Source organism: Mus pahari, chromosome 21 (assembly GCF_900095145.1).
Source record: "Mus pahari chromosome 21, PAHARI_EIJ_v1.1, whole genome shotgun sequence".
NCBI classification, from domain to species: domain Eukaryota; kingdom Metazoa; phylum Chordata; class Mammalia; order Rodentia; family Muridae; genus Mus; species Mus pahari.
The window spans coordinates 3,601,442-3,625,240 of record NC_034610.1 but is presented as its reverse complement, the minus strand read 5'-3'; the positions used below and the strand labels follow the sequence as shown (position 1 = coordinate 3,625,240).

Below are 23,799 nucleotides of genomic sequence, written 5' to 3'. Positions count from 1 at the left end.
AGCTGTTTCTAATCTCCTGATGGAAGGCCTTCCTGTGCTCCAGTCTAGACCTGCTTCACTCACTCCCGATGGTGTGGGAACCTCTCACCCCTCATCCCTCTCTCTCATAACCCTGGAGGGCTTTAGGGAAGTAGCCCTGGGGCTTCCAGGTTGGGCTGCCCCTTGGCCACCCCCGAAGAGTGGGTCAGAGGCTTGAATGCCCACCTGGGGCTGAGTGGAAAGTGTATGGCAGCCCTCCCACGCCCGCCTGACCATAGCATAAGTAGAACTCTGGCAGGGTGTGGGTCTTTCCTCCCCCTCTTCCCCAGGGCCCCCTTTTTAGTTCCCAACACCCTAGGATCTGTGTGGTAAAAGAAGACCAACTCTTGAAAGCTGTCCTCTGACTTCAACATGCACACTGTGGCATGCACATATGCACACACATACTCTCTCACAGGCACACTGTGGCATGCACACACACACACATGCATACATATACTCCCTCATAGGCACATTGTGACATGCACACACATACACTCTCATAGGCTCACTATGGCATGCACACACATACTCTCTCACATGCACACTGTGGTATATATATATACACATATGTTTTTTCTCTCTTATACACATATTCTTAAATAGATTATGCAAAACTTTGTAAAAAAAATCAATGCTCTTGTTTTTAAACTTCCCATTTGGGAAAATCCGGTGATTTCTTAAACTGTTCTGCATACTACAAAGTCACACATTTTTTTCCATTCTTCAGTGTTTACCCAAGAGAAGTTAAAGTACAAATCCAAACATTTGCATATAGACACTGATAGCATCTTGTAATTATCAAACAGTAGAGATAACTTAAATTACAGTTGAATGGGTTGCATCAAATACAGACCAGAAGAAAGAGAAATGACAGACTAACATATATAATGCATGGATCAATCAAAAACTGACTATTAGATAAGATAGTCAGGTGGTGGTGGTGGTGGTGGCTCACACCTTTAATCCCAACACTAGAGAGGCAGAGGCAGGTGGATCTCTGTGAGTTCAAGGCCAACCTAATCTACAGAATTAGTCCCAGGATAGCCAAGACTATGCAGAGAAATGTTGTCTCAAAAAGCCAAAAACAAAACAAAACAAAACAGAAACAAAAATGACCCCCAAGCAAACAACCAAAAACAAAAAAACAAAAAACAAAAACAAAAACCCAACCAAACAAAAAATTGATTATTTGGAGAGAAGTCAGCCAAAGGAGTCTACACTTTAGGGCAGGAATATCAAATCCTAGATGACATGTACTTAGTGGGAGGGAGCAGATGTATGCAGGACGTCAGGAGGAAGCTGATGGAGGACACACCATCTGGACAGTGGCCAGGGCTAAAAATACTCAAAATCTGTGACATTTCATATCTAGATGTATTTATGCTTTAACTGCAAAAAACACTTCAGAGAATATAAAACTTGCTTTTGAAGAAGTTTTGTTTCAGGAAAAGATCATTTTTCAAGTGGGGTTGGGGCAGGCCTCTGCTACACTGGACCAGCCCTCTGCCCACAGAACTAGTTTGGGCAGCACATTGATTTTCATAGATGCTGTGCATGGACTCAATAACCAGCACTCTTTCCTCTCTGTCGCTCATCCTCTCCTTATTTTAATTTGTGCAGTAGTGGGAGGAGAAGATTTCATTCATTCTAGGCAACAAGGACCACTGCGCTACATCCTCAGCCAGAAAACTGCGTTTTAGGACTCACACCTAATAAGTCTGAAATACATAAAAGTACGGAGCTTCCCTTCCACACTTAGAATATGCTATCACCCTAAATTTCCCTTGTGCTTCTTATAGGCAGCTCGTTCTGGCACCACCTGCTCTGCTTGAAGTAGTGATGTCAGTTTAAGAGGAAAAAGCTAAGGGTGCTTCTCAAATTCTACAGAGCAGAAGGATAGGGGTGAAAATGAAACAGTAGCAAAACAACAACAACAACAATAACCACCTTCCGGGTCACCGACCCTTTCACAGGGGTTGCCTAAGACCATTGGAAAACGTAGATGTTTGCATTAGGATTCATCACAATAGCAAAATTGTACTTAAGAGGTAGCAACAAAAATATTTTATGGTTGGGGTCACCCCAACATGGGGAGCTGTGTTAAAGGGTAGCAGTATTAGGAAGGTTGGGAAGCACTGGAAGAGAAGTTAAACTTTAAGTCCTTAGTACAGATATTTCTGCTTCTTCATAAAAAAAAAAAAATTCTTAGATGGAGACTTGACTACCTGGAGAAGCAGCTGCCTCCCAGGTCATCAAAGGTGGGTTTTCCCCAGCTATTTAGAATAAAAATGTTGTTCTTAAACTTTAAAAGGTATGTTTGCACATGCCTATAGTCTCAGAACTCTGTAGCCTGAGGCCAGCCTGGGCTAGATGGTTCATATTCCAGCTAGAATATTCCAGGTCAGCCTGGGATATTATGTCTCATTAAAACTAAAGACAAACAATAAAAAACCCAGCAACAAAGAAAGCTCTGAAACTACTTTATGCAAATGAGTCAAACCCATCTTTGGACTGAAAACTAAATTTGTTTTTCCTTTCATTAGAATTTGACCTCAGGGACTCCATGGGAAGACCAACAGGGTCAACTAACTTGAACCCTTGGGGGCTTCCAGAGACTGAACCACCAACCAAAGAGCAAGCATGGACTGGACCCAAGCCCCCTGCATATATGCAGTAGATGTGCAGCTTTTTCATGTGGGTCCCCCAACAACTGGAGCTGGGGACTATCCCTGAATCTGCTGCCCACCTGTGGATCCTGTTCCCCTAACTGGGCTGCTTCGTTCTGCTTCAGTGGGAGAGGATGCACCTAGTCCTGAAGTGACTTGATGTGCCAGGGTGGGGTGATACTCAAAGGGGATCCCCCTTCTCAGAGGAGAAGGGACAGGCAGAATAAAGGGAAGAGTTGTGTAAGGGGTGATGGGAAAGGGGGGCTGATATTGGAATGTAAAGTGAATAAATAAATTAAGGGAAAAAAAAAGAAAGGAAAAGAATTTGACCTCAGATCTCTCCTAACATAGTAGGAGGGGATGTTTGTTTTATAAACATCCTGAACTCATCCAACAGAAAAGAAGGCATTTTCTTCTTGCCTCAGTTTCCCCTCCGCCAATAGCTATTGTTTTGATCATTTCTCTCGTTTTCTTTTTTTTTTTTTTTTTTAATTTATTTATTTATTATATGTCAGTACACTGTAGCTGTCTTCAGACACTCCAGAAGAGGGCATCAGATCTTGTTACGGATGGTTATGAGCCACCATGTGGTTGCTGGGATTTGAACTCTGGACCTTCGGAAGAGCAGTCGGGTGCTCTTACCCACTGAGCCATCTCACCAGCCCCTTCTCTCGTTTTCTAAAGCAAGCAATACAAAGATGACCGTGCCCGTACCTGATTCTGTAACAAATGAGACTGAAGGGCTGACAGGCCCATAGCCGTGAGGGTTTTTGGCTTGAACTTTGAAGTAATACCTGAAATAGAAAGAAAACATCTTTTAAAAGAGAAGTTGGCTTGACCTCTGGGTAATGAGACGGATTCTTACAAGCATGTTTCTGTAGTTAAGTTTGGAGTCGTGTTTGTCTGTCTTTTGTTTTTTTGTTTTTTTGTTTTTTCAGCACAGTAAATCACCTTTATTTTTCCATTTGTAGACAACTGGCATTGCTATTTCAAGGTTCATATTAAAAAATTATCAGCAGTAGTTCTGAACATTCAGCAAAGCTGAGATTCCACGTTGCTGATACAAGCAAGGTTGTTACTCCATGCTCAAAATGCAAGACTTGTCCCAAGAGAGTTTATCAGAGCATCTGGCAGAGCTCAGGATCCATTTGTGACTGTGTCGTCTTCCAGCTCTTCTTCACCCTCATCACTTGGCCCTGATCTGCGCTCTGTGCCAGGTATCTGGCCAGACTGCAGCAAGCCCTTCAGCCTCTCAACTTCAGCCAGCGTCAGTGCGTCAATGCGTTTGCTATGGCATTCTTGATTGCTTCCACATCCCCTGCAGGTGGCCCACCTTTCTTTTTGTCAGTTGGCAAACCAGCACCTGGATTAAAAGTTTTGCTTCTCCTGGCAATATCCTTAGCAAGCTGTGCACCCCGTTTGCCCTTGAACATTTTAGACACACAGACACACACGGACAGAGATAGATGGTAGGTAGGTAGGTAGGTAGGTAGGTAGGTAGGTAGGTTGGTGGGTAGGTAGACAGACAGACACATTATAGATAGATAGATTATAGATAGATAGATAGATAGATAGATAGATAGATAGATAGATGATAGATAGATAGATAGACAGACAGACAGACAGACAGACAGATAGATAGATAGATAGATAGATAGATAGATAGATAGATAGATAGAAGAGAGATAGAGAGGCAGAGTAAGACATAGGGAGAGATGTTTATCCTTATGTTTTTTTTCCTGAACTTCTCATTTTTGATAATTTCTTGAATGGTATAATTGATACAGCACAGGCACATGGCTGATGGACTGGAACAGAAACACTAGGCTGATAGTTTCTCAGAGCGCTTTTCCTGGAGCATCCAGGCAAACCCTGGCTGACTCTCCCAGTCCATCCTTCAAAGAAGTCTTAAGCAGTTAAGACTCAGAGGCCAGTCTAAGCTCCAAGAGAGAGGAGCTGGGGCTAGAAAACACAGAGTAGAATTTAAACATTAACTTAGTCAACATCTCCAGCTCCGTGGTAGATTCATCACAAATATGGCTTGTGACTGGCAGGAGAGGGTGGTTAGAGAGTGACCTTTTCAGTGGAACTCACACAACAGCCATGTCTGGAGCTTTGAGCCCTCCGGGAAAGAGAAGCATGTCCAGGAAGAGAAAATAGGGGGACAACCTGAGGACAGAGGCTTTGCTGCAGGGCCATACTTTGTCTAGGAACACAGAACGTTCTGGAAAGCCCGACGTTTTAGTCAACTCGTTCCCTGAGAAAGAAACAGAGTCTACAAGTATCTTTTACTTTGCCAATATTGATGCTCAAAGAACTCAGGGCCAATAGTTGGTAGCACTGCCCTTAACTCTTGTGGCCTCCTCATCCCAAGGTTCCACAAGGTTCTTCTAGGACTCGTGAATGGTGACTCTTTGAACCTTAGAAATAGTGTTTTCCTCTAGCTCTTGACTAGAAGAAATGTCTCACTTAACTATTTCAAAATCCTTTATCTGGTAACAGATGCAAGTACTGACTAAAGAACAATGGAGTTTTAAGGAGGGCCTGTTTACATTCAGAGGTGACCACAAGCCATAGGTGATGACATCCATACCGCTGACCTCATAGCACACAGACATTCTCCTGTGCTTTCAGCCACCGTTAAGAGGAAAGCCACTCGATAAAATTTTAAATCATCCACATGTTATTAGTATTGATTTTTTTTCCCATTTCAATTCTTTTCTAAAAAAAGATACACACAGTTAAGAACGTGTTTCCAAACCTCAGTTGACCCAGAAGTGCATGTTTCTTGATTATTCACTCTTAATGGCTGTGGAGTGGTTTATGGCAAAACCCCAAGTGGGTAGTTCCAACAGTGGGGGGGAGGGGGTGCATGCATCAACAACTCTAGTTGAATTTTGCCAACACTTTTTTTGTCTTTAAAGAGAAGCTATTCAAAAAATTAGGAGTAAGACCTATGTCCAGAAGCCACGTGGGACCCTCCTGCTACACAGTCCTCACACCCCTGATGGAGTGTGATCCATCTAAGACTCAGCATTTAAATATGCAGACCCTAAGGAGTGGCCGCGGCAGGGCCCTTGTTTAGTGACTAAGGCGGAACACACTTGTTTTAGTTTAAAAACAAAAAACAGGATCTGACATAACCACCAAGTTTAGACTTTGGCTCCTCCCTTGAGTGGATTGCTTTCTTGTCTTTCCTGACAGACCACCTGCCCCTCCCCCACTTCCACAAGAGACTGACTCAGCAGCATGGGTACCTGAGCTTTCTTAGCAGTCAAATCTTGGGGTGGGGGGGAAAGGGGGTTCTGTTCACTCTATCCACACCACTCTGGCTGTGTTGTAGCTGCTCTTCACGTGGGTCCTGAGGAAACCTGACCAGAGTAGTCCCATGCCACAGCATACCTGCATACTCCACCCCAAGAGCCAAATGCCTACTCTTGCAGGGAGGAGGCAGGAGAGACTGGGTAGAGGGGGCAGATGGAGCCTCATACTGCCCATCGCCCCCTGGTCCCCAATCTTTTCTTTTGGGACCGTCCATTTCCCTAGACTATCTCAGGGTTTGGTGCTTCCTCTTCCTGGAGCAATTGTGCACTACCTCACCTTGCCTACCTGTTCTCAGGGTTACTGAACCATATGCTTCAACCTAACTTTCTCCTGGTCTTGCCTGACTGGCCTCAGGCTCAGAAGATGAAGAATCCCTCCATTATATATTCTCCCTAAACTCCCTCATGACCCTGGCTATGAGAGTTTATATCTGTTTTTCCTTTATAACATCTGTCTCTCCTGCCACACAACAAGCCCCATGAGGACAGCGGTGTACTCTTCAAGAGGGCTGCATCTAGCTCACCTCCATGCCCTAAACCCTGGCCCCCAAAAAACAGAAAGAACCGCTTGAATGAAGTTTGGACCCAGAGCCACGGTTAGAACAAGTATACCTCCACCTTACACCACCATCACCTGGCAGTCAAAATGGCAGAAATCCAATATGGCAGCCAAATCTGTGGAAAGAGCATTGGGCGGGAAGAGGTCAAGCGACTAAGATTCAACTCCTGTTGCTGGTTGTTATGTGGTGAATGCACTGGAAGGCATCTTCCAGCTTTCTGATGTGTATGGTGGATGTGCTATAGAAGAAATTATGACACATGGTTAAAAAAAAAAAAAAAAAAAAGGCTGGCCCTGTTCCATCTGATTCTGTTGCTTTTATTTCTTTCGGTCAACTTTTACTGCTAGCAGAAAGAAATGAAGCACTTTCTCTATTCCCTGACTTATTGCTTCTTTCCATCTGCCAAGTCCTGCAATTCATAACAGTTTATGGAAGCTTGGTTCCAGTGAGCCTAAATGTCACATTAAAATGTCACAGGGAATGCTCCCAGCTTTGGGGCAGTCTCCTGGTTCTGGCCAGATCCTGTCCTCTCTAGCAGATGTCTGTTTACTGAGTGATTTATTCCAGACTTCTGTACTCCACTGCCTGTGGAAGCCACTTTGAGCTCTTCACTGCAAACCCACTGGCTCTATACAACAGCATGGTGCTACATCTGGACATCTTGCCAGTCATGACTTATTCAGGATCTGCGAAGCTATGTAGGACGATAGGATCCTGTTAGCCCACTGCCATTGTGAAACTGGCTATGGTGGGAGTCCCTGAACCTCAGGCACTGAAAATGCTATAAACCAGGGGCTTCCCCACCCGACATCCAGCTGCCCAGATGGTCAGTTTACCAGCACACCACTGCTTGGATAAGACATGCCCAGATCCTTACACATATTCATCAACCAGGTCACTTTCTGAGAGTTGAGCCTCCCAAAACAGGCAGCACAACGGAAGAGTAGACACTCTTATGTGAACAAGTTTGGCCACTTTCTCAGCGAGTGCCATAAACCTTGGCTGACAGAACAGTGCTCTATCAGCCAGCCATTCCTTTTGTGGTGGCTTGTAGCCTTCACTAATGCATGCAACACATCTTTTCAGAATGTTCCGAACATCTACACCGCAAAGCTTCTGTGTCCGTTAACATGGTTAGCAAATACTATCCTGCTAATGTCACATAGCAAGGTTGTACTACCTAAATGTTACACTAGTGACTGAACCTGAATCAATTCTCCTCTAACACATCGAACAGCCTTTCTACCCTTAAGGTAATGCCTAAGAGAACAAGGAATGGGCAAATTGTCAAGCAACAACCATAATGCACACAGTCTTAAGCAAAAGGCATGGCACGTGGTGAGCCTTCATCGGTATCCCATGTGCTAAACCAAGAATTCAAGGAAATGGTGATGATTGATTAATCCTTTGTTCCCAACCAAAGGATACTATGATGAAGCTCACAGGTCCAGCCTTTTGTCTGTATGCAACCACCAGGCCATACCTTGTGTTTGGCTTCAAGTTCTCAATGGGCAAATGGGTCACTGATGAGGTCTGAGTTGACCATTTATTCCGGATGAAGTCCTCATAAGAGGCGCTGTAGACCAGGTATCCTGGAGACAGGAAGAGGGAGGAACCTGGTGAGCACCAAGGAACCTGTTCTAGTTTGCGTTTTTCTGTTGCTTCAATAAACACCATGAGCAAAAGCAACTTGGGAGAGGAAAGGGTTTATTTCATCTTACACTTCCAGGTCCAAGTACATCATCGAGGGAAATCAGGAAAGAAACTCAAGCAGGAACTTGAAGTAGAACTGTAGAAGAATGTGCTTCCTGGCTTGCTTCCTCTGGCTTGCTCAGCTACCTTTCTTATACGGCCCACACTCACCTGTCTAGGAATTGTACCACCCACAGTGGACTGGGCTCTCCCACATTAGTAATTAAGAAAGTCCTACGGCTGTGTCTGTGGGCCAATCAGATAGAAGCAATGTCCCAGTTGCTCACTCAGATAATTCTGGGAAGTGTCGAGTTGACAGTTGAAGCTAACTAAGAGGGAACCAAATCACACAGAGGTGTGAGAGGGAAGGGCCGAAATGTGTGTACGTCTGCGTGATGTGCGGCTCCAAGAAAACCTCAAGGAGAGCAAGCTTCACTGTGATTCAGGACGGTTCACTTCGGTAATGTCTGGCGAATTCCGGTGGGGACAGCAAACTCAAGTGCTTTCTGCTGTCTGGCTGGTTCCCTACTTCTCTTTCTACTCTACCAGCCTCATTCCCTGTCATCACTCACCTCATAGGGCTAATTACATCTAATCTTGACTGCACATAGAAGAAAGAAGTGAAAGAAAAAAGCAGTGCCCTGCACTTAGTATTTAACTAAGCTGGACTCAGACGAGTCTTGTTTCCCTATCATATGTGGACTATAGATAGATGATGGATGGATAGATAGATAGATAGATAGATAGATAGATAGATAGATAGATAGATAGACAGACCATTTGGAGAAGCGGAGATGAAAGGAGAGACAGGAGGAGGTGAATATGGCCAAAGTACATGATACACTGGAATGAAAGTACGATTCTGAAAACCATCACTTTATACAATTAATGCATAAATAAGAATTTAAAAGACAGACAAAACCCAAGATTCTTGCTAGAGATGTGCAGTTGCCCTTTCTATGAGATGAAGAATATCGACAGTGACTGCCAGGCATGTGGTGTGACTGAAAGACTCCCTGTGACCCTATTTGCCTTTAAAGCTTGCCCATTATGGTGCTGGGATGATAGCTCAGCAGGCAAAGACCCAAGTGTGAGCACATGCCTTCCTAGCACCCCATTGCTGGGGCAAGGAGGGGGCACAGACAAGAAGACTGCTGGAATTTCTGGCCACCAACCTAGCTCCATGTCCAGTTCCAGTCTCTGGGACCAAGGTGGAGGGTGGTAAAGCAGGCATTTGCTGGCCTCCTCTGGTCTCCCTGTACCTATATACATGTACACAAACACCTCACACACACACAAACAGAGAGGGAGAGAGACAGAGACAGAGACAGAGAGAGACAGAGACAGAGAGACAGAGACAGAGAGACAAAGAGAAGGAGTGGAAGTAGGGAAGGCCATTCAAAAAAAACCACATTTCAATCAGAAAGAAACTTCTCAGTGGTTTGTTGTAGGCCTCCTTCCTCCAGCGTTCTCTGTGCTTGGCTTTGATAGAAATGTGCAGAGATTGGTCTCACCCAGCACACACCATGAAAGAAGCAACTGTCAGTTACACCAAAGGCTCAGACCCACTCATCCACACTGGCTCTGTGCCCCTTAACCTTCAGCCACCACTGGCAGGATGCATGAGAACTATATCTCCCAGTTCCTTACCCTGGGTCTGGGCCCACTATGTAAGCTCCATAAGAGAAGCTGCCCCTGGGACATTCCTGAACACATCTTCTCTCCTTAAAAAACAATGTTGAGGTCCTACAGCAGAAGCACTAGAAGTTCAGAGTCACACAAGTGACTCCTGCAGTGGGTAATATTGATCTCTAACCTCCAACCCTACCCCTGCCGTCCAGGAACACATTCACAGCCAACACCTGCACCTCCCTCTTACACAGCTCGCAGGCCTGGGAGGAGTCCTGTACAAAGGAGACTGTTCATGGAAGGACGAGCTGGTTCTCTTTCTGTAAGAACTCATCTCAATAGACTCATTCTCCATTGTCATCTAGGCAGAGTAACAGAAACAAGCATCCCATAGGCCAAAGCCCAGAGGCGGAGCTTAAGACCCCAGGTTTCCTCCATTCTATCCAATGCCCACATAAGGAATTGGGAAACACACAGGCTGTTTGGGAGTGGCCAGCAGGCGTGGAAGGAGGAGATACATGGTAGTGATTCAGTGGAAGCCTTTTTACCATCCTCTCTTATAGGACTTCTGACAAGTAGTTGCCTGCCTGTTTATTTGCAGAAAGACAAAATATTGGACATCTGTGGTATTTATAGTTTTTCATCTGAGAAAACAAATTCAAGCAAGATGATGTATCATTAACTCAAGGTCACACAAACCAATCTAGGATTATAATTCAGGACTCTGGCTTTCATCCAATGTTCTCTTAACTACCTACACTGCTCCTGCAGTTACCCACATTCCCAAGCCACTGAGAAAGATGTCTGCCTTCCCCCATCTTACCTGTCCATCTGTGCATTCACCCGTACATCTATCCTCTCTCTTACAGACCAGTTGGAACTCTGAGCATCTACCTAGGACATACCTGTTACCACATCTCCAGGGATGGCTTTGTTCCAGTCCACAATGACAAAGGAGTGGCAGCCTTCCATGGCGACCACAGTGATGTTCCGGGGAGCGTGCTGAGGAGGCAGCTCACTCTTTGTCAGGTCGTTTGGAATGAGTTCGTCCAGGCTTTCCACTTGGAAATGGTCCAGAGCATCAGTCAGGGAGCACGGGGCTGCTGGGTCTTTACTGAGGTATGTGACGTAAGGAGCTGGAAAGAACAGAGATGCCCAGTGGGCTTCTTTTTTTTTTGGAAACAGAATTATAGCACACACTGCATGGAATCAGACCCACAATTTAACCTCTTCCTGCCGAGACTCCAGAGACATCTAATGCTAACTCAAGAGCTCACCCCTGGGGCTCAGGAGATGTCTCTGAGGATAAAGGAGATGCTACACCAGAATAAGGACCTAATTTCAAAGCCTGCATCCATGTGACAGTGAAGCAGTTGTGAAAGCTACCCATAATCCTAGTATTTGAGAGGCTGAGAGATCTCTGTGGTAAACTGGCTAGCTAGACTACAATAATCGACACACTCTGGGTTCAATAGATGACACTGCCTTAGCAAATCAAGTGCAGAGTGAGCAAGGAAGACACCGAATACCAAGGTCTGACTTCCACACACGTGTATGCCCCCAACACATGCGTATATGCACTCTATACACATGTACATAAGCAATGTAAAAGAACATATCCTTCTCTCTCTTTAACAGGCCCATGTGCATATAGCTTAAAATAAGATGGTTTCAAAATGTCTCTTTGTCCCATCGACATTGACGGATATAACTTCAGTGTGATTTAGAAAGGTCCTCTGACTACAATTTGGTGTAATATAAGCCTGCAGCATTCTTCCACGCCTATGCCCTCAGACTTGGAAAACGGTGAGTCCAGTGACTAGCATCTCTGCATCATGTTTTATCTCCTCAGCCATCTTGAGACCAGAGAAACGGATGGCATACTCAAGCTTTTTCCGCAGGTGGCCTCCTGTAGAGCTCTGTGAACCTCACCATCCTCTTGGAAGTTTGGCCATGAAGCCAAGACCCAAGGGGCCCTCTGCAACATTGTTGATCAACTTCTTACGTCTATGGCAGTCCAAGTCCTTCCTTTTTTTTTTATTAGATATTTTCTTTGTTTACATTTCAAATGCTATCCCGAAAGTTCTCTATAAACAGCCCCCCCCCCCCTGCTCTCCTACCCACCCACTCCCAGTTCTTGGCCCTGGCATTCCCCTGTACTGGGTCATATAAAGTTTGCAAGACCAAGGGGCCTCTCTTCCCAATGATGGCTGATCAGGTCATCTTCTGCTACATATGCAGCTAGAGACTCGAGCTCAGGGGGTACTGGTTAGTTCATATTGTTGTTCCACCTACAGGGTTGCAGCCCCCTTCAGGTCCTTGGGTGCTTTCTCTAGCTCCTCCATTGGGGACCCTGTGTTCCATCCAATAGCTGGCTGTGAGCATCCACTTCTGTGTTTGCCAGGCACTGGCATAGCCTCACAAGAGTCCGCAATATCAGGGTCACTTCAGCAGAATCTTTCTGGCATGTGCAATAGTGTCTGGGTTTGGTGGCTGATGATGGGATGGATCTCTGGGAGGGGTAGTCTCTGGAAAGTCCATCCTTTCGTCTTAGCTCCAAACTTTGTCTCTGTAACTCCTTTCACGGGTATTTTGTTCCATAATCTAGGGAGGAATGAAGTATCCACACATTGGTCTTCTTGGTTTTCCTGTGTATTGCAAATTGTATCTTGGGTATTCTAGGTTTCTGGGCTAATATCCGCTTATCAGTGAGTGCATATCTAGTGACTTCTTTTGTGATTGGGTTANCTCACTAAGGATGATATCCTCCAGATACATCCATTTGCCCAAGAATTTCATAAATTCATTGTTTTTAATANCTGAGTAGTACTCCATTGTGTAAATGTACCACATTTTCTGTATCCATTCCTCTACTGAGGGACATCTGGGTTCTTTCTAGCTTCTGGCTATAATAAATAAGTCTGCTATGAACATAGTGGAGCATGTGTCCTTATTACCAGTTGGAACATCTTCTGGGTATATACCTAGAAGAGGTATTGCTGAATCTTCTGGTAGTACTATGTCCAGTTTTCTGAGGAACCGCCAGACTGATTTCCAGAGTGGTTGTACAAGCTTGCAATCCCACCAGCAATGGAGGAGTGTTCTTCTTTTTCCACATCCTCGCCAGCATCTACTGTCCCCTGAATTCTTAATCTTAGCCATTCTGACTGGTGTGAGATGGAATCTCAAGGTTGTTTTGATTTATATTTCCCTGATGATTAAGGATGTTGAACATTTTTTCAGGTGTTTCTCAGCCATTTGGTATTCCTCAGCTGAGAATTCTTTGCTTAGCTCTGTACCCCATTTTTTAGTGGGGTTATTTGAATTTCTGGAGTCCAGCTTATTGAGCTATTTGTATATATTGGATATTATTCCTCTATCAGATTTAGGATTGGTAAAAATCCTTTCCCAATCTGTTGGTGACCCTTTTGTCTTGTTAACAGTGTCTTTTGCCTTACAGAAGCTTTGCAATTTTATGAGGTCCCATTTGTCAATTCTTGATTTTACAGCACAAGCCATTACTGTTCTGTTTAGGAATTTTTCCCTGTGCCCATATCTTCACGGCTTTTCCCCACTTTCTCCTCTATAAATTTCAGTGTCTCTGGTTTTATGTGGAGGTCTTTGATCCACTTAGACTTGAGCTTTGTACAAGGAGATAAGAATGGATCAATTCTCATTCTTCTACATGATAACCGCCAGTTGTGCCAGCACCATTTGTTGAAAATGCTGTCATTTTTCCACTGGATGGTTTTAGCTCCATTGTCAAAGATCAAGTGACCATAGGTGTGTGGATTCATTTCTGGATCTTCAATTCTATTCCATTTGTTGTTTCCCTAATTTCTTTCTTAGCCCATTTATCCTTCGTGTAGAGGAAGGCTACTGATTTGTTTGAATTAATTTTATATCCAGCTACTGCACTGAAGCTGTTTATCAGGTTTAGGAGTTCTCTGGTGGAATTTTTAGGGTCACTTATGTATACCATCATATCATCTGCAAATAATGATATTTTGGTTTCTTCCTTACCAATTTGTATCCCCTTGATCTCCTTTTGTTGTCTAGTTGCTCTGGCTAGGACTTCAAGTACTATATTGATAGGTAGGGAGAAAGTAGGCAGCCTTGTCTAGTCCCTGATTTTAGTGGGATTGTTCCTTCCTAACAACAGGATTTCAGTGGCTACAGGAGACTGTGAATATGCAAGCCATGACCTGGTACCCTGTTACAGTAAGAATGTGCTCATGAGCCATGCACAAAGAGTAGGCTCTGCTACCAACCCACAGCCCCTTTGATTGCATTTCATTCTAAAAAACAAAGTTAGGAATGCCAAGGAATTGAAGTTAAAGCTTTATCCACTAAAGACCTTCATGTTCTCTCCACTGAAATGGCTAGAAATCTCTTTTTGGTCTTTGGGAGCAATCTGTGGAAAGGCTAATGGTAACACCGAATGGTATCATTATGGTATCATAGTATAAACGGTATTGGTACGGATACGACTAATGATACCACACCTTGTTCCCTTTCTGTTGTGGGACAGCAGAAAGGGGAGGGAAGGTTTGGCGGAATCCACCAGACTGCTGAACACCACAGCAAACACTGGCTTCAGCCCCTGGAATGCTGCCTCAGGCTAATGGTCTTGCCCTTTAACTCATATGATGAGATGCCCAGTCACAGCCTCTTAGCTGGCAAGAAGTCTTCTCTGCTCATGGCAAGATATTTGTTTTGGAAACTGAAAAGTACGATGTTAATATAAGCTGTTGCTTGTCCCCACTCAGTAACATACTAATCCAACTGTCTCATTAATGCAGTTCATCAAGGGCATGGGAAAAGGAATGGCTTGGAACGGGAGTAGACCATAGTTCAGCTACACAGAATTTTTGATTGAAATGGTTTTAGCTGCTGAGAAAGAAGAGGGGGGAAATGAATCTCCAAATCAGAATTCTTTGAGTCTAATGAAGTTGGAGATGATAACTGTATAAAAAATGGTGTTGGTTCTGCGGAATGATCAGGACTCGTGAGAACATTCACGAAGCTGCACTGTCCAGCATTCAGCAAGCCATGAGCCAGCAGAGGTCCAGCCATCCAACTTGCCTTAAAAAAAAAAAAAAAAGGCCACCGGGCTGGGAAGATGGCTCAATGGGTAAGATCGCTTGCTGTACAAGCGTGAGGACCTGAGTTTCTATCCCCAGTGCTCACATAAAAAATTGGGCATAACTGGGCATTCCTGTAATCCAGGTATTTGGGCCTGGAGTCAGACAGTCCCAGTGATCTCCCTCACCAGCCTTGCTGACACAGCGAGTCTCTGGTGCTGGGAGAGAAGCTGTCTCAAGGGGATAGGCTAGAGAGTGACAGAGGAAGACATTGGATGACCTCTGGCCTGTGTGTGTGTGTGTGTGTGCATGCGTGCGCACGCATGTGTGCATGTGTGTTTGTGTGTGCACCCTCATGTGGACACACTCATTGAGGTCCTCTGCTGAGCACTAACAGCTCTCTGGTCATCCTTTTGTCTGACTTTTGCAAATTAACACCCATCTAAGTGAAGTGGACTCACTAAAATACCCCACATGGAAAATTCACCCCAGGGAAACATTTTCTTAAAAGTGCCAGGCCAGGGCTTGGTTACGCTGTCTTTGAGGAGCAAAGCTAAAAATCAGTTTCTCCAGTTAAGGAAGTGATATTCACCAACAAATCTCCTCTTTCCAGCAAGGTCAAATTCTTCCTCTGGGAAGGAGCTGACCGTGCCCTGCTCTGGGATGACCTTCGGTGTGGCAGCAGTGGTTGAGGGCATGGTGCTGGTCGGTGGCCTTGTGGTCTCAAATCCATAATCTGAAAAGATATGAAGTCTTTGTAATTGCATGGTATCAGAAGAGGCACTGGTTATATTCTAAGGATACTTGTGCTTTAACTGTAGATACGCACGCACACACCATATAAAACATACATACATATATTACAGACTAGACCTTCTAACACATACATACACATACAAATATTACATATCACACCACATATACAGCCATACCACACACACATATAGAGAAAGAGATCACATACCACCTAGACAGATAGACACACACACATACAACACACACACACACACACACATATTTCACACACCATACCAGACTTGTCCCCCCTACATCAAACACCAATTCAAACACACACATATTTATACACATGCATATCAAATATTATGCTACAGTACAGCTACACCATACACACATATAGACTCAACATATACCCTATACAAATAGACACTACACAACACACACATATTCAGCTATACACACACCACATACAAATATACAGATGTCACATACAGTGATACACACACCCATACCACATATCACACACACCATACACAGAGACAGCCACACTGGACATATACAGATTCACACACACACACACACACACACCCCTTAACACACGCTCTAGAACAACTGTTATCTGCACTTGCATATTTTAAAAGGGAAAGAAAGAGGAAGAACAAAGGCACACAGGTACCCACAAACATGAAGTTTTAGGAACAGAAAAGGGGAGACCTTTAGAACTTTCCACTCTGCGCTCATGCCCAAAGCTAAACCTTACCTGAATTGCCTTTTCTTTTTCTCATTTTAAGCTATAGAAGATCACATTGGGGATAGAGAGATGGCTCCGTGGTTAAGAGCGCTTACTTCTCAGGCAGAGGACCAAGATTCAGTTCCCAGCACCCATAGCGGGTGGCTCACAACTTTTGACACCTCCAATTCCAGGGGACCTGACACACTCTGACCCCCATAGGCACCTGCACACACACGGTGCATAAGAACTTGCACGACACATATATGTACGGATAAATAATAAGTTTTATATAAAATAACTTTTTAAAACTCACACCAGAAAATAAATTTCGATTTAAAAAACTTTGGGGCCGGGGAGATGATTTAACAGTTAAGAGAACGTGCTGCTCTCACAGAGGACTCAGGTTAGCAACATTGTTCACAGGATTGTGGCTCAAGACACCAGACCCCAGAAGGTGAGAGGAAGCAGACCCTGGGCTTGGGCGACAAAGGTCCCTGCACCAGGTGGCAAGTCTCCAAGGTGAACTCACTTGCAGAGGCAATTCCAGAAAAGACAAGACAACCCCAGGGTCCTGTGGGTAACTAAGAGCAGTTGCCATTTCTTAAAGAGACTGCTGGAGCTGGGTCAAGGGCATTCTGGAATTCTGAACTTGACTATTTGAAAAGATTCCGTGATAAGAAACCAACACATCTCCAAGCAGCATCTATATTATTTAATTAGGAAAAGGAAAGAAACGAGAAAGGACAAAGTGTTGACTTACAGGCGATTCCACTGGGCTCCTCCCAGGGACCTAGCGGCTGTTTATGTCACCGCCTGCCTCTGCCAGGTACTAGCAGTGTGTGGCAGCACATAAAAAAAAGACTTGTAACTAAAATAAGATCTTGTGATTAGAAAGTGGGATCGTCTCCATACCGTCATCGTATACAACATAGTCCCCTTCTGTGGGTAGTGCAGTGTCAGTCTCCAGGCCCGAGAAGTCATCTAGGGAGGAAGAGGGAAGACGACCCATCACCACGTGACTCCTCCCAGCGCTCTTAGAATTCTGCCCCCAGAACAGCAGCTCACTCATTCTGAGCGGCTCCCGGAAACCAGTCACCAATACCAGTGTCTCCTCGGTTTTCCAGAACATTGGCCATCCGAACCCTCAAACAGATCTCTCTTTGAGGTCAGTGAAAGGCAATCCAATACCTTTTACTCAGGAGCAAACCACCCCGCTCTATATTTCTAGAGTCTTCTGCTACCCTCCCGGTCACCTCCACCCACCTGTCTGAATTGCTCTAGACCTGGAGGGAGGGCCTCCTGTGTCTGGACAAGCCTGGACACATTTGCTCAGTGATCAGCCAGGAGAGGGGAACCCTGGATGGTGACGAAAATCCCCTTCCCTGGGAGCTCATGTTATCTGCCTTTACTCTCCACCTAATTCTACCTTGCCGTTAGAATATTCTAGAACCAGGGTGATTTCCTGCCCCTGCTTCCTTGTAGCTTGGCAGGCTGCACGACTTGAGTTTCCCTTGCTTCTCTGTGTCAGCCAGGACCATGCCCTCACGTAAAGCTCTTCCATTTTGGTTGAAATTCGACAGTTCCTGCAAATGCAGCAATTTGGTTAAGGAGCTTGCTCCTCTAACCCCTGCCCTCTTAGCCTTGGGGGACCCTAGTAATTGCCAGGAAGGGTATTTGTCAATTACATGACATTGACTGACTCAGTGGTTACCCCTCGCATCAGGGGACTGTGAGCCAATTCTAAGGGGGACTGTGAGTCCTTTCCTGCCATTCCTTTGTGCCCTCAAACTGTCCCCACTTGTAAGTAGATGGCAGGCTCAGGTGTTTACAGAGAACCTTCCCTGCAGCCCTATCATGCAATTAAAAGACCCATTGCCTCAAGTAATCTTTCCCAGTGTCTTTCCTGCCAATGACCTTTTACTATGACTTGGAAATTGGTACTGATTAGATTCCTTGACTTGCATATGAGCTTTGAAGCCTATGAAGTTTTATCCAAACAGCTCAGAGGATCTCCTCCTCCTCATGACCTGAAGCCCATGCCAGCCACAATACAGAACTCTCTAGATACAACGCCTTCTTGAGAGGGGCCGAGGGGATGGCATGAGGAAGGTGGCTACTAGATGACTTCTGAACTATGGATGCTGTCAGTGGATGTTGTGTGAGTTAATAATCTTCACAACACACCCTTGGGATAATAGTGTTTATCATACCCACTTCTGTGTTCCACACTGGGGCTCTGTAGGATTTGTAATGGCCTGAAGGCACACAGGGACAGAACACAAAACTGGAGTTTCAGGCTCTTTGGCTCAGAGAACATGTCTTTCTACTCCAGCAAACTGCCTCTATGTTTCAGAGCTGAACTAACTAATCCAACTGTCTGCGAACCCTTGCTGTCTGACTCAACATTTCACAGGGAAACAAAGGAAAACAAGTATCTAAATTCCCATCTCCCAGGAAACCACATGTAACGATCTGGCATTTTCTAAACTGTTAGAAGACACTGATCTAATTTACCTAGCAACATTTCTGTATAACAATCCTACCAGTTCCCTTGGAGCTTTTAGTAAGTATTACACAGTGAACCTAACAGTGCTGAAGTGAGCTATTAAGGCAGAAGGCAGGCATACTCAGCCGTCACTAGCCCATAGCATCAGGATACGCACAGCCACCCTCATCTGCCCTAGATGGACGCCAGCATCCTGGACTATCACCCCTAGGGTGATAACCTGTGCTTACAGTGATTGCTACTAAGGCCAGTTCCAGTTCATCCACCCTTAGGGGTGGGATGGTCATCTTTTCAAAAAATCCCAAGCATGGTTATCGTTATCATTATATAATATTATTATCCATAGGCCAGGGCAACATCAACAGCCTGAAGTCAAGATGGTGTGACTTCTCAGCAAATTCAAGTCTGTTTAGGGGTTCATGGTTCCTGAAGTTGGGGTTTATCTTGCCACTGGTTCCTGATCTACCTTTTTTTTTTCCCATCTGCCAGTTGGGCTTTTAGGAGCACAGTGTGACTTTCTTATTCACCATGTCTATTTCATTTCCATTATGTCTCCAGGTTTAAAAAGGAACAAAACTGTGCATTTTTAATATCCCAGATGAAACAGAACAGGGAGAAGCAGGGTTTCCCTTTGTGGATACCCATGCTCACGGAAACTCCTTGAGATGCTGAGGTAGCTGGTACCTTGCAGAAAGTCACATGTATTTTTTTTTACCTGCCAACTTAGATCACCTCTTGTGGTGACCAACACAAGGCCTCTGGCACTAGGGAACATCTCACAGAGTCATTTCTAAAAGCAAATAAAATCACGTATTTGTTCTCAGAATTACCGCAGTCTTCTCTCCAAGTAAATGCATCATCTGTAGGCAGCGAGCCACATTTCATCAGAACAGCTGACCTCCTGACTCTGCCGTACGAGACCATCTGGGACTATGTACAGCTAGGTCTTTTATAAGGCAACCTAGATCCGAAGTCAAAACTTTGCCGTTCATATAAAAGTGGCTTCCAGACATAGGCATGGGGGTGTGGCCAAGTCTTCCCAGACACAGTCACGTAAAAGAAACAACAAAGCAAGCAAGCAAACAAACAAACAAACGAATGTTCGATGTCTCCACGGAATTAAGGCCTCAGCTCCAGAGACATTAAAATAGTCTTTTTTTTTTTTTTTTTTTAAGTTTGTTCTCCGTAAAAGTTTAGAGGGAGGAAGTGGACTCCAGCCCTGGGAAATTGGGGACATCCCCATATGGTATGGTGTGTCCACTGGGAATACACCCCAATCATTGTCTGTATTTTTTGTCAGGAGGGTGAACACGGCAGGCTGGGATTGTCTTCTATAATGACGAATGTGTATCTCTCCAACATGTAACAAGGTCACTTTACAAATGCTTGAATGTTCAGTGGGCTCAAGCACTTCCAGAGATGTTCAATCATCCAGTCTAGCTCCTGGAAAACAAACAAAGATTAACGGCTTTAACTTCCCAGTTAGACAACCCAGAATGCTTGTATCTTAAGATATTTAGATGCCTGAAAAGATAACCTGGTACCCTGAAAAACTGGAGACATGAAAGAGTCTGTTATCTCAGCTCCAGAGGTTCATTACTGAGAGGAGAAGCTAATTCTAGCTAAAACTAAAAACTAAAAACTAAAACCATTGTTCTAGTGTATGTGTGTATGCGTGTGTGTGCACACAAATGTATGTACTTGTGTGTGTGTGCTCATGTGTGTGTGTAAAGAGAGAGGAATAAATGCAATAATACACAGGAAACAAGCAATATAAACAATGTAATATAAATCTATGGCTACGGGAACATACAGCATCCATAACAAATGAGGAAGTAACCATAAATAACAGAGTTGCTGGCATGACCGAGTAGCCACGATTATTCCTAGAACATTTCTTGGAAGCAATTTTCACAGGAAAGGAGGAGACATGTCTTAACCAAGGGAGCCAAGAGTTGCATGTTTGAAAAGATGCTTTTAAAGCTGGAACACTGGAACAAAACACCAGGACTTTACAAATGGAATGGGATGTCCAATGGCCAGCTGGAGTAGGGTGAGGAGAGAGGACTGGAAAGACCCCTCATGGATATTTTTTTACTACCACCAGCACAGGTTCCAAGTCATAACTATTGTAGCAATGAACACTCCAGTTCCTAGGCTGAGGGGTGCCACAGCCAGGATGCTGTCTGGATAGTTTTAGCTGCATACAGAGGGAGCCACAGTATATACACAGCGAGTGCATATTCAGGATTGAACTCTACTTAGCACAACAAAGGAGGTTGTGCTAAGGGAACAGGAAGGTGAAAAGCACCACTAGGGATGAGACCCAGGAGGTTCTGTGGTTTTGTAGGGAAGACCAGGAACAGGTCTTCCTCCCCTGATGCTGGGGCTTTACTGGGACCATCTCTTTTCTAAGTGCCATTGCAATATTAATGGAGCATTCTGCAACCAAGACCATGACAAGGTGCTCAACTGACAAAGAACTGTTACATGTTATAAGTGTGTTACAGAGTTGCTGAGCAGGCTTTCCTAGAGCAATCTGACTCTTTTCAAACCTCAAGCCATCTTTGCAGCTAAGTTTCTACACAAGAAGTAGGCACTGTGGCTGGTTCATGGTCATAGTGGATAATGATATGTTAAACTGGAAGCAAGTGGACAGAAAGCCACTGGAACCTACTGTAAGAAACTCAGAAAGTAATAACATATGGGTGTTAGCCAGTGGACCATACTCGTGACACAGAGAAAAACAGCAACTCCGCAAGACATGAAATGGGAGAGAAAAAGAATAAACACGGGGGGGGGGGGAAGCTGAGGACTCTGAGGGGTGATGTATATGTCTGTGGTCCTGATGTTGGGATATGTTTATGAGTCGTCTCATTCCTAAGCTCCTCAGACTGTAGATTAAATATGCACAGCTCCTTATACATCAACCACACCTCTGTGAAAGTGTTTTACACATCTTTGTGTGTGTGTGTGTGTGTGTGTGTGTGTGTGAAAGTGTTTTAAATTAAAGTACAAAGTAACTACAACTGTAATGAAAGCAGGAAAGAAAACATTCAAGATTTAGGGACAGCTGATAGAGAATGCTAAACGCACTGAAGGATTTCAAGGCTAACGCAGAGTCCGTTAAACATGGCAGGGAGATGTGCCACTCTCACTAAATTTAATTTTGTGCCAGACTCTGTTTTTTTGTTCTTGATTTCAAAATGCTGCCGAAAGGCATATTAGCCTTTGGGTTGGATCAAGGAGACAGAAGAGGGGATGCAAGTAAAATGAACACTCTGCATTGTGGTTGAAGGAAAAAAAAAGCATTGACAGAAATGCTGAGGAGATCTATTGGGTTTCATGCCAAATTAAAGTCTGCAATAGGAAAGTATCAATGAACGACTACACTGCGGGGCCTTTAAGATGCAGCCCAAGGGAAGTCCAAAACAGCAGAGATGGAAATCAAACCCTGGGCCTTACAAACCCCTTTGTTTACAACCAACTGTTACAAAGTTATCTGCCGTAGTTACATCTCTACTTCCAGAAACAAATGTATCAGTGCAGGTAGAAGGAAGAAGTCATTCAAATACTACTAGAAAGTCAAAGATAAATCCGGGACCAGGGAGACAGCTCGGCAGGTAAAGGCACTTGTCACCAAGCTTAGTGACCAGAGTTCTATCCCTGGAACCCACATGGTAGAGAATTGACTCTCACAGGTTATCTTTCAACCTCTATATGCATACTCCAACACCTCTTACCACAATAAACAAATAAACAAACAAATGTTTAAAAAAGAGAGAGAGAGAAAGAAAAACCATTCAGAGTTGTACTCACTGAGTGGTCATTATAAGACTTCTCTCGCCAGTGACTCTCTCTCCCCCTCGGTCTGCACCTCTTTGCTCTCTGCTGTGGGCCTTTAAGATGTCAAGTTTTCCCATTAATATTTCGACTTTCCATGCAAACAATGCCTTGGAAGTGGCTCCTCATTCTGAACACAGTGTTAATGTCAGATTCGTCAAGGCTGGTCATTCACAGTGATGCTCTGCAGGAATTCTAGGCTTGCAGAGAGGAAGGGTCTTCAGCCTGTGTTAGACTAAGATACACAGGCTTTACAGCCTACGTGAGCCTAGCGGGACTCTGTCTCTTGCGTGTCAGAGGCAGAGCTCTGTCCACAGTAATCTGAACGGGATGATGACGCGCCATTCTACTGTGACCTGGACCATCGGTGGGAAGACAGACAGATGGAAGGAGTGACTGGAGAGCCCGGATCAGCGTGGTGAAGCGGGAGACGTCTGGTTTTATCCGATGGAAACTCCATACTCTCAGGAGAAGCCTCACCACTTGACACTGGCTGTCTCCACATGGAAAGCTGATCGCAGGGCGCTTCGCTGCCCAGTGCACTGACAGCTTTCCTGGAGCTCACGGAAGATTGTTATCTAATGGGCCACCAAGTCAGAAACCCATCTGACCTGTTAAATCGCACCAACTCAGAACTGACCTACCAACACTTCTTCCTCTCTCCCTCTCGCTCCATCTCTTGCTCTCACTCTCTCGTTCTCTCTTTCTTACGCATGTATATACACAGAGACATACCAACAATATGCAGTAGAATTCCTTGGGAAACATAACCTGAACCAATAATACTATTTCAGTTGTTAGATAAACAAATACGCTGAATTTTAATGATAACCTGTGTGTATAGGTATATCTCATGCCATATTTCTTATTGAGTGAATCTGACAGCCTTGATTCAAGATGCCTCTGTTTGGCTGCCATTCTGCCCTAGGCAGCACTTACCCTTTTCTGCCGGGCTCCGAGACCTATCTCTGTCTTGCAGTATATTAGGTAAGTAAGTTGCCTAC

General features: G+C 44.5%; 1 protein-coding gene across 1 annotated transcript in view; it reads right to left on the bottom strand.

Moving 5' to 3' along the window:
- Fndc1 (fibronectin type III domain containing 1) overlaps window positions 1–23,799 on the bottom strand; it is a 66,945-nt gene that overhangs the window by 5,299 nt on the left and 37,847 nt on the right. The window contains exons 14-18 of the mRNA XM_029533182.1: window positions 17,359–17,427; window positions 15,568–15,711; window positions 10,797–11,027; window positions 8,054–8,162; window positions 3,402–3,481 (exon numbers count right to left, since the gene is read on the bottom strand). Of these exons, the coding sequence (XP_029389042.1) occupies window positions 3,402–3,481; window positions 8,054–8,162; window positions 10,797–11,027; window positions 15,568–15,711; window positions 17,359–17,427 (633 nt within the window). The remainder of the gene's footprint in view (window positions 1–3,401; window positions 3,482–8,053; window positions 8,163–10,796; window positions 11,028–15,567; window positions 15,712–17,358; window positions 17,428–23,799) is intronic.